This window comes from Mastomys coucha, unplaced genomic scaffold (assembly GCF_008632895.1).
Source record: "Mastomys coucha isolate ucsf_1 unplaced genomic scaffold, UCSF_Mcou_1 pScaffold1, whole genome shotgun sequence".
In the NCBI taxonomy this organism is placed as follows: Eukaryota; Metazoa; Chordata; class Mammalia; order Rodentia; family Muridae; genus Mastomys; species Mastomys coucha.
In genome coordinates, this window is record NW_022196891.1 from 92,021,932 (window position 1) to 92,034,105 (window position 12,174).

The window sequence follows — 12,174 nt, forward strand, 5'->3', positions numbered from 1 at the left end:
CTCTCTCTCTCTCTCTCTCTCTCATGCATGAGTACAGCTTGCTAGAACTATGTGTTCAGCATGTCCAGACCATGATATAAAAACAAACAAACAAACAAACAAACAGATTTACAAGCAAGTAGGGACCAGAGTATGATAGGCCTGCAACTGGGATCTGAAAAAAAAGGGAGGGGGGACTATTCTGTCCACACAAAGAAGATGGCCAGTTCTGTAGATCAACAGTAGAGATTGTGATTATTCAACACCCTATGATGGCTTCTGGCATCCAGTCTCTTCTTGGAGACTGTCCACACCTTGTAGAAAGTTCAGCAGTTTTGGTCCTAAGGCAGCAAATACCAGCAGTAGCTTCTACAGACCTTGTAGTTACATGAGCCCCTATACATTCCCCAAATCCTTTCAGGAACTCATGTCCAAAAGACAGGGAATGTGGAGCACCTGCAAGAACTCCCTGGAGATTAAAAATGTTTCCCACGTGAAGACTTTCCACATCTGTCCTGTAGGGGGCAGGGCAGACAACAAGACTCAGATCTTTGTTGCAGTAGGACAAAGTTGACAATCAGTGTGGTATTGGACCTCTGCCTCCTGACACAGACTGAGCAAAACTGACGTCTCCCATCTCTCTTACATCCTTCTCATGGCCCCTTCCTACTACAGTTCCCTATTTGGATTTTGTTTTCCAAAACAGCATAACATTCACACTTGGTAATGAAATGAGATAAAAAAAAACCAGAGCAAGTATTTAGAGAATAGCTGGGGGAGTGAGGAGGCAGGTACTCGATCCCCCTCCTGGAAAGCTGGAAAGCCTGGCTCAGCTGGAACTGAGAAGCTGAAGCTGTAGATAACAGCTGCCTCAGGCACCAGACAATGTAAAAGGCCAAGGGGCTGGGGAACCAGATAAAACCAGAGGTGGGGTGCCTGAGCTGGGGACATGAACCCATGGAGGCTCTTTCATTTAGTCTCCAGAGATTAAACCCACAGTTTGCCATACTGGTGTTTGAAAGTTAATTCCTAAATTGTAACACACACCTGAAGATTAGGATGGCTTGTGGAATGGTGTTGACAGTATCAAAGCCCAGCAGGAGGAAAAGATTTCATCCTCCCCACTGACTCAATGTGTCTCTTAAATATGATGCAGCACTTCTCATGGGCAACCCACCAGGGAAACAGGAAGGTCCTGTCCTGGCTCAGGTGAGGAGAGAGCTCTGAGTTGAAGACTAATGAAGCTCTCTGCTTGTTCACCTAGGACTGTCCCCAGCTCGTGCCCACAGAGGAGATTCTGATCCCAGTTGGGGAAGTGAAACCAATCACCCTTAAGGCCCGAAACCTGCCCCAACCCCAGTCTGGCCAGCGAGGCTACGAGTGTGTGCTCAGCATTCAAGGGGCTGTCCACCGGGTCCCTGCCCTGCGTTTCAACAGTTCCAGTGTGCAGTGCCAAAACAGCTCGGTAAGCAGCTCACACATATGACAAGGCCTTAAATCATGTAGCATCACAAGCAGCATCCATATTACTAGAGGCAGAAAAACCTGTAAGCACCCCGAACCATTGAGCTATGGTCTCAGGAGAAAGCCCCAAGAGAACCTTAATGGTAGACGTTGAGATTTGGGGGACCCTTCTGAAGTTAAAGTACACAATTTTGCCATTGGGAAAATTTCTACCAAAAAAGAACCAACCCCACCCAGCACCCTATCTGAATTCAATTTGTAAGGATGCTGGAGGGCATCTCTAAGATGAGGATGGACAGGAAGGGGTTGGAGGAGAGGAAGGAGATAGAGCATTTTAGGAGCCTCAAGGGTTAAACTTGTCCAGAATGGCGGACAAAAAGCACGAAGTGTTTAATTATAATTTCAGCCCAGAGAAGATCTTTTTATCTGCCAACTCCCTGTCTCTGACTGTGGGGGGTCAGCTCAGAGATGAAGGGCTTGACAAAGGTGTTGAGGAAAGCTAATTCGCCTGGGAGAGATAAAGAGAATCTGGGCCTCTTATCAGGGAGCTGTCAGATTCTGGGGTCACAAGCATTTGATAGAATTTGTAATCGGTGCCAAGTGCACAGGAAGCCAGACTGAGAAAGAGAGCACAACAAAGGAAGAAGGCAAGCGAAGGCTGGGCAGGAGGGCCATGGTAACATGCTCTCCAGAGCTAAGTCCATGGCTAGAAATGGGCAGACATAAAGAGGGACTGCCCAGGAGACTTAGTGGGGCACAGTGGGAACTGGGCCACCCAAGAGGTTGGGAAAGGTTTGAAAGTCCTCTGTGAGGTCAGAACAGGAGACCTGATGGGGGCATTCTTTTTCCTGCTGGTTAGGAGATACCCAGGAAGACATGAACCCTTTCTTTCTTAGACACTAATCCAGGTAAAACCTATCTGCAGAAGGAAAGGAGGAGGAGGCTGGAGAGATAGCACAGTCAGTGGAGTGCCTGCTGATCATAAGGACCTGAATTTGGATCCCCATACCCACATAAAAGTGCTGGTCACAAAGACTCACAACTGTGAGCCCCATGCTGGGTGTAGAATGGTGGAGGACCATTGGATCCCATTGGGCAGTTAGTGTCGCAAAATCTATAAACTCCAACCCACTCTCAGAAAATAAGGAGAATGATTAAGGAAGATACCCAGCATCAACCTCTGGCCTCCATAAGCATATGAGTACACATATATATGCACATACATATATATGCACATATGCACAGAATCACATTAAAACCTTACCATATACACCTGCTAGACCAACCTGCCACTCTACAACTGTTGCCACATGCCCTATTATAGGTACTAGGTCTGAGAGCACAGTGAGGACATTAACTTTGTGTCCCCAAACACATGGACTCTAGAGAGAATAAATGCACACATAAAAGATTGCATTATAGTTTCTGGAAAGTGCCATACTAAAGACAGAAAAATGGCAATATAAAGAGTCCAAGGCTAGGAGGAAGCAGGGGATATGTGTGTCTGGAGGGGGGGCGGGTGTTACTGGCTAGGATATCAGAAAGGATGCAGGGATGAGTAAAGAGAGCAAGATTAAATGAACAGAGTAAGCTCAAAAGTTGGCTGTTGTAGGGAAAAGCAACATTCCTTTTGAGTTGCAGACTCAACCAATATACAGAGAGGGGCTTCAGCAAGAGTTTTAAGAAACTGATGGATTCAGCAGGAGAAGGGAGTGGAGGTCTGAGCCTTTTCAGATTTCAGAAAGAACTGAAGGCTAAGCCAGAGGCTTAGGCTGGCTCCTGGTGGCCTTATTGACTAGAAATCAGGTGTCATAAAAATAGGTGTCATTAGGCAGCATGAGGAGTTTCTTTGTACTCTGGCTTCCTGTGACAGAGAGCCTTGAGAGATGTGTGCTCCTATCCTGTCCCCACAGTACCAGTATGATGGGATGGACATCAGCAACCTAGCAGTGGACTTTGCTGTGGTATGGAATGGCAACTTCATTATTGACAACCCTCAGGACCTGAAAGGTAAGCAACTGCTTCCAGGTGCAAGTTTGATCTTTTCATGACCTTGGGAAAGGCTGGGGTTGGAGAGATCAGAGCAGGCTGCTGCTGTGCCTTGAATAGCACATTCCCTCTGCCAGCAGAGTTCTTTGGAGACTCCTAAAGCAACATTTGAAGCCATCAAAGGAGTCTTCTTGGGAGCTCTGTTTTATTGCAGCCAGAGAATCCACAAGGCGGCTGCCCATTCATGTGTACTGTTCTCTGGTTCCAGTGACTTTGAACCTAACCTAGGAGAACAACAGAGAGAGTGTCTTGACAGCTTCCCTAGAAATGGAGATAGTGCTTTCACTCAGGCTCTCCTTCCCATGTTCTCAGCCCTGGTCACTGTCACAGCACAAAGAAGGCTTGTAAATCTTATGCTTCTAGTCCTGAGATCAATGGGGGATTGGCACGCTAACTCAGGTTCACATTTGGAACAGAGAAGCTCTGAAAGTGGGGCTGGGTTAGAGCAAAAGGGAAATTCTGAGGCTCTTGTCCTATAAGCTCACATTGCACTCATTCAGAAAGCAGGCCCTGGCAAGTCCACCCTTAGGGCAGCCATTCAGAATGACCCAACTCCTAACACTTATCATATAAAGCACTCATTGGGCAATTTATATGAAATTATTTTTATTACTTATCTTAGTAACTCTAAATGTGTGATGTTATTATTCCCATCCTATATATGGTGAAGCTGAGTCATATAATACGTGCTGAGATAGTCTGATTTCAGAGATGGCATGCAAGTTAGTGCACACACACCAGAAGGCAGTTAAGGTGAGAGCAGGTTGTGTAGGTGCTTCAGTGTCTATGGAATACAGGTTCTTGTCCCAGGTACACTATTAAAGTTAATGTAGCCTAGACTGCAAGAAGGACTTCAGTCTAGGTACTTTGTGTTTACTTATTCTTAGACTAGATTTTTTTCATTACTAGAAGACAGATATTTTCCTTGCAAAGTTAGATCAGTTAAATCCCAGAGATTGCATGCAGAACCTGTAGAAAAATGGCCATCCAGTCCAGACTGGTACATCAGACTTTTCTGACATCTACAAGGCTCTATCAGTGCACAAACAGCCTTGGCTTACCTTTGTACTTGTGTCTACCCTATCCTCAGCATCAGAGAAATCTGTACATGAATTGGGTTCAGTGGGCCACTGAGTTTAAGTACCTAGGTTCTCAAACTCAGCCATCCAAGTTCCATTGCTGGTGCTTCTACCTGAACCATGAAAGTTCAGACTAACGGTGGCACCTCTCTACATCCTACTGTCTTCACACAGTGTCTAGAAGGGAAGCCCACTGCCCAGGGTCTTGCTGAGGATCTAAGGAGCTCATGGTTAACTCAGATTTGTAAATTCTTCACAAGTACTTGTTCAACTTCATATTTCCTTTCCCTATCCTGTGCCTTGGAGACCACAGGTATAAGAGTATTTAGGGCTTTGAGTACTGAATAGTCTGTGCAGCTAGGATAAGAAAATTAGACAGAATAGAGGTGTCATGCAGTGCTATGGAAAACTGAAAAGTGCCTCTCCCCTTGGGCATACACCTGATCTCCAGCAGAGGCACACAGCCAGGTCACAAAAGCTTAGGACAACTTGGCTAGAAAAGGTTAAAAGTGACTTTTTGAGTCATTGCTTATTAGCCACCATAGGATTATTTCCAGGAACCTCCAGGATGCCCATATCCAATAATGTAATATTTACACATAACCACAGATATCTAAATCATCTCTAGATGACTTAGAAAAAATAGTTGAATGTAAATGTGGAGAAGACAGTTATTACATGCTAGTTATCAAGTAATGATAACAAAATATCAGTCTTTACATGGACAGATATAACTACTTCTAGAAGCTGAATCCATCAGCTGACTATATTCATCTGGAGAAGTTACTTGGATCTCTGAATTCTCAGTACTAACAAGAAAAGACTAAACCCTGAGCTCTCGACACATAAAGCTACACTTATGGCTGGTTCCACTAGGGCCTCCAAGTTAGTTAAAGAAAAATCAAAGCAAAATGCTTGCAGAATGATCACAATCTATCAGGAACTAGTTTGTCCTCTCTGGGAAAGTACATTCTTCATCTACACTGATATGAATAGGGTGGAGTCACTCTTTCTTGATACCATGCCTCCAACTTCAGCCACTTAGACTTTCTTTAAGCACAAGCTGACTCTGTTACCAGATCCACACAATTTCTAGGGTGCCAGTTGAGATTCCTGTCTTCTCAGGACCCAACATCAGCAGCACAGGATACTTGAGACCAGTACCCATAGTAAGCTGGGAAAGTCGCTACATCTTTTTGAGCTTTACTCAGTTTTAAACCTGCAATGAAGAAATGAGCTCATATCTCTTACTTGTGAGAGACAGCTCAAGAACACTGCTAGAGTTCAAAGAAAAGATAATAAGTGTGTAAATAGCATCTAGTATTTCATAGGCACTGCTGAGTACTCACTATACAACATCTCTTTCAAACCTCCCCACAACCAATCATTATCTCCATGATAAATATAGGTAAACAAGATTTGGAGAGGTTAAATACTTTGTCACACTGCTAGGAAGTACAGAAGCCACAATTAAAGCACAGATCTGATTCAGTCCATGAGCAGAAACCTTTAACTCATTATTTTCTGCTGTGCCTCTGAAAGACTGCCTAGGCACCCTATTCACTCTCCATGCTTTGCTCTTGCAGGGGTGGTGACCCCAATGTTGTCTGTGGTTGGGGCAGATCTGTTGCACCTACAAACAGAAGGTATGTGGTGAGCTTCTGCAGTCCTATCTATGACGGCCCCCCTCTCTTTGCAGTACATCTCTACAAGTGTGCAGCCCAGCGGGAAAGCTGTGGTCTCTGCCTCAAGGCTGACCACAAGTTCGAGTGTGGCTGGTGCAGTGGTGAGCGCAGATGTACCCTCCACCAGCACTGCCCCAGTACTTCTAGCCCCTGGCTTGACTGGTCCAGCCACAATGTCAAGTGCTCCAACCCCCAAATCACAGAGGTAAGTCTCCAGCTTCCAAAGAGAAGGGGACAGCCAGGGACATAAGAAATATATTTATGGATTAATTCCTGGGCAGGGAATATTTGCTGGAGAGATGGAAGGTCTGTGTGTATGGACAAGTAACAGGCATAAATGACAGGAGTATGCTCTATGCCCTGTCTTAGCCCAGCTGCATGGCTAGGCTGGCTGAGCCAGGTAGGAACAAGACATTGACTCCATGGTGAAGGAATATTTCAGAAAGCAGCTTTAGATTTTCTCAGCAGAGGTGCTATCTGGGGAACTATAAGTAGTTCAGTAGTGCAAAATTGGAAACTGAAGAAGTAGAGACCATATGTTAGCTTCATGCTATTTCTCAGTGTTTTTTGCCTTGGTTCCAATTTGTTTTGTGCATTTTCTTTGGAATAAATAAAGTAATTAATTATACTAGGAAAAATGATGTTTACAAAATAGCAAATTGCAAAGGAAGATGAATTAGAGATATGGAGAGAGAAAAAAAAAAAACAACTACTTGGGTGTGAGTGGTTTGGAGAGGCACAGTTGTGTCCAACTCAGGTTGCGGTCAACTGCTCCCCAGTCAATAATTGTCAGTTTTCTTTGAATCTAAATTGTGCATTCCCTATTAAGAACAAGGGCCTAGGCAGGTGCCATGACAGTTTGCAAAACTTATGATTTCAGAGAGAAACTATTTCTGTCTTCACCTTTCCTAAGCAGGTGCACTGTCCCCATCTCTGCATCATTTTCCCCAAAGCCATTCCTGTGTCATGGAATATTGGGAAATTTATTGAATTCCTTTCTGACCCAATCAGAGCCTCAGTTCAGTTTAAGGAAAACAAAATCCTCAGGACTAAGACTTGTTGTAATCTTCAGATAGAGTGTTTGAATAGGAAACAGATATCTTATTTATCATGCTTGACTTTGATATATTTAATTCTTATAGCAACTGTGAAAAGTTAAGTTTTCTCAGATCCATTTCACAGAGGAGGAAAATGAGGCCCAAATTCACATAGCAGACTAGAGGCCCCACTAGCATTTAAGCTCAGATTTCATTTTAAAGTTACTTAAGAATGCTCATGATTTTGCATATTGTATATTATATACTACAATATATTAATTAAGGTGAAACACCACTTACTATGTACTACAATATACAATAACTATATAATGTATACATATATACAATAAGTATATAGTATACAATAAGTATTTGTAGTATACAAGTTTCACCTTAATTAATATCCATTCCATTGCCAGTATAGACTGAATAGATGTGACCCCTCCATGTGAGGGGGTTCTGTGTCAAGTGCTCCAACTCCCAAATAACCTAGGTGAGACCCCAAAGTTCCAGAGAAGGAATTGAACATAAGACCATGAGAAGGAAGTACATGTGTGTCTGTGGAGAAGAGTGCAGCTGATGTGGAGGGGAGGGAGCTGCTGTATCATGGTATTATTCTGTAACAGGATAAACTTATACAAATATAGAACCTGCCCCCAAAAAGTGAGTGGCTTTAGTACTAGCTTACATTCAGATGTGGCAAGTGACCATGCTTGTTGGCTTTCTCAATGGAAGAGAATGTTGTAAAGAGTGCTGACATACTGTCATGCCTTTGCCCTCATACAGCTAACATCTTAAAATCTTTGAAGCTCTGTGTCTTAGCTGTTCTAGTGGTTTTTGGCAACTTCTGGCCTGAAAACTTATATTGTTTCTTGTTTTGCAATATGTCTTTCTGCTATGGTTGTCAGTCTCTGTGCCTGTCAATACCCGTGGTGTCTGGAGCTTAAATCAGGAGAAATTCTGTCATCAGCACTTCCTACCTCTACAGGCTCTGGGACTGCAAAGCCTGGTGTCTGTCTGCTCTCAGCCTGGCTGGAGCTTCTATAAGCCCCAAGGCAAGCTGCTCACAGGGAAGCCTCTGCCTCCACCACCCACCCTGTTCACAGACTGAGGACTGACAGGCTGCTGGCTTCACAGAGGACACCCAAATTACAGGAGGCTAATTAACCTCCTGAGGTAATTAGGCTATAATTGATTTTTCCAATGAATGTATCAGCAACAGAAGGTGTTCTGAGGCTCCTAAGGGTAATTTTCATATTGAGGATGTTGTGATATAAAAGGACTTCTTGGGAAGAGACACACCTGTACTGTGCTCCAAACCCATTCAGGCACATCATTCTAGAAAGGACATATGGCAGGAAGTACCTAGACCTGGAATGACTAGTCACTATTATCTGTCCTATTTTCTTCGATATTGTATCTCTTACCATCAACCAGACCCTCCTTTGTCTGTAAGTTGTTTTCTGTTTCTTCTAACTAGTCACTTATGAAATAATTTCAAATTTATAAAACAGATACAAAAAATAGTACAAAGAACATTCATATCCTCTTTACCCAGGTTTTTCAAAGTTACCATCTTAAAAAAAGCATAATGTAATTATCAGTTAATGTTGATCCAGTAATGTTATCATCCAGCATACATACTTTATTAGCATTTTCCTAATTGTCACAATGATATCTTATTCTGATGCAAAATCCAATGTAAGGTAGAATCTGGGAGCCAGTGTGATGTTTCATAATGGCATTGTCTTGTCCCTGTGATCTTTTAATCCACAGCCCTAATAATGACCTTCGTGGTACTAAAGAGTTATTTTTGTTGTTGTGTTGTCTATTGTGTTGTAAGTGTCCCTCAATTTGGGTATACCAAATGTTTCCTTGTGGTTTAATTCAGGCTGAATTCTTTGGGTACAAACCATTAAAAGAAAAAGAGCAAGAAACCAACCCGAGGGAGATCTGAAAGGAATAAGAATCTATCAGTTCTTGATGATATGCACAGACAAACATTTAATAAGAGGGAAGATGTATCTTCATACTAGAATCCCAACTAATAAATATAGAAAGAATTATGGAAAAAGAAAGTCACAATTTTAATGTGCACAAACTGTAACTGTTTCAAACAAGGATAGCCTTTAGATACAAAGATGAGGTGAAAGGCTGATGAGAAATACAATACTCATATAATCTTGAGCTATCTTCCCAAAGATCATTAATTACAGTAGAAACAATAGTAGCTTCTTGGTGAAGAAAACTGACCAATCCTCTCCCCATCTCAACTAAACAGTCTTCACATCATCAAAACAACCTTGAAGACCTTCTAATAACCCCTCTGAAAGACTACAACCTCTTTTCTGTGGCATCTTTACAATAATTTTTTCAAACTAATCTCCAAAAAGGAATCAACTTGTTTTTACAACTTTCTTGTATAACCCCTTTTTGCTGACATAGCTCTTTTTTTGAATCTCATAATTATGACACTTATGTATTGATAATCTTTACACTTAATCTCCCCTATCTTCAGATTATATATTGTCCTTAGTACCACTCCAAGCAGCCAACATAAGCCACTAACTATATGATCCTTCTAAATGGTGCTTAGGAAGGTCAATAATTTGCTCAAAGTCACACATCTGGTTAGCAGTAATACAGAGGTTGAAAACTAGGGCTCTTTGTCATTGGAGGCAGAGAACATCCTGTGCTCGTGCACTTTCCCACTTTAGTCCATCCCAAAGTACCTCTGTGTCCAGGATCAGAACCTCTTGGAAGACATCAGCAGGTGTCTGACTTACTGAGTACTCCAGCACCCTTTGAAATAAATCTTGAAGTTACCTGTGCTTAATTGTCTTCTTACACACAGTCCGGTTCAACCACATTTCTATGAATAGAGGAAACAGTTCAAGAATTTGGGGATACATGTGAACTTAAGGCAAATATATTTTCCCTTCAAGCATAGTCGTTTTAATGCCTCCCCCACGTGTTATGTGACATGCCTTTGTCCACCAGTGCAGTAGTGGTAGAAGTCAATCTTCTGTCCACTAAGTTGAGATCTGACCTCTGAGGCATCTCCATTTAGCAGGAGAACCCAGATGGTGTGCATCTGTAGGCTAAGACAGAGGTCAGGCTAAACAAGGCACAGAAGTTTTGAGAAACAAAGAAGGAATCACAGAGGTGGTGCCCCAAGCAGTGACTAGAAACCTACTATACTTGAAATCTTAAAGAATGTTTTCATGTGTTCCTAAACCCTTATGCTGCATGCTACATTTCCCACCAAGGATGTACTGATGCCAGACAATTTCTCCATTGACCACTATATAAATTTCACTTATTTTTAACCTCAGTAACTTCTCCAGCCTCACTAGTCCATGGCTATGGACTAGAGATTCTGCTTAACTTATCTTGGATACATGTAACTGGGATAGAAAAAAACAAGTATAAAACAGTATATATTTCCCTCCAAATTTAAGGATAAATAATGTTTGATATTGTACTAGTTTGAGGATAGATCCCTCCTGTTCCTCTGCTTTCCATGTGCCAAATAATTATAAAGAGATTGTTTTGCTCAGACTCTCTCAGATCCTAATGCATTTACAGAACTGCAGGAGAAGCTAGGACAGGTGTAAGTATTTAGCCAAATAACTGCACCACATGTTTTTAAGAAAGATGAAAATCCACCTGCCCAGGGCTGGAGTAACTCACTGGAAAGTTACCAGTAAAGAAGTCAGCCAACTTTCCTGAGAAATCAGCTAGCACTCTGATCTCCTGTTCATTTATTTGCAGGCCTCATTAATATAACATCACTGCAACAAACAGCTAACGGGGATGGTGTCAGGATGAATAATGGAGTCACTCTGCTGAGATAACAATTAGGTTTTGAATGTACTATCAGCTAAGACAGCGCTAGCAAGGAGTCACCTGAGGCAGAAGAGCTAGCACCATTGAAGTCATAGATTCCTGCAGAGCTCCTCATCAGCTCTAGTGATCATGGAGAATGTGTTCTCAAAGGCATGCATGTACCATACACATGCATACATGCATAAATTCATTCGCATACACATGAAAACATGCATACAAGCACTAGCAAGTTGGAAAAGCACATGATCACTTGCTGTCAGGGACTTAGTGTCTAGGTGTGTTTGAGAATCAGTGTAGAATAGAAACTTACATGCGTACAGTTAGCATCATCATCAGGGGCCTTCTATACTACAGGAAGGGAGCAAGGATAATAAAGGAGAGCTGGCTATACCAAGACATCTGTATATACCAATACAGTCCGTCTGTCTACTCCTAGAGCACAATCTCTGACACAGAGCATTTAATACATGGTTGGGAATAATTCTTCCTCCTACATAGAAGTTCTAGTGTCAGTCTCTCCTTTCTCTTGCAACCTCAAAAGTGGATATTTACACCATGGAGATCATAGCAAGGGCTGCACAGGTCACAGAGAGGCAGTATCCAATGCCACAAGGCAGGATGTGCACTTGAATCAAGTCCTTGCCAAGGATATTGTCTATCTGCATAGGAAGCTCATAAAGAGCAAAGCCATTTTTTCCTTCAGCCCTAAGCTAACTTGGTCTCTGTATGGATTTCCTAGTTCCTAGATGGTGATAAGAAAAATAAAAGTTACATTCACTGAAAGCAATACTAATTGATAGCTCTTATTAAGCCCATTTTAAAGATGAGGGTTATGAACAGTGTATTAGGGTTCTCTAGAGTCACAGAATTTATGGGTAGTCTCTATATAGTAAAGGAATTTGTTGATGACTTACAGTCAGTAGTCCAACTCCCAACAATGGTCAGATGCAGCTGTGAATGGCAGTCCAAGGATCTAGCAGTTGCTCAGTCCCACAAGGCAGGCAGGAAAGGGAGAGGGAGAGGGAAAGGGAG

At 42.4% G+C, this 12,174-nt stretch overlaps 1 protein-coding gene across 1 annotated transcript in view; it reads left to right on the forward strand.

Annotated features, from left to right (window-relative positions):
• Plxna2 (plexin A2) overlaps positions 1-12,174 on the forward strand; it is a 195,467-nt gene that overhangs the window by 143,201 nt on the left and 40,092 nt on the right. The window contains exons 10-12 of the mRNA XM_031339712.1: positions 1,244-1,444; positions 3,357-3,453; positions 6,271-6,461. Coding sequence (XP_031195572.1) covers positions 1,244-1,444; positions 3,357-3,453; positions 6,271-6,461 — 489 coding nt within the window. The remainder of the gene's footprint in view (positions 1-1,243; positions 1,445-3,356; positions 3,454-6,270; positions 6,462-12,174) is intronic.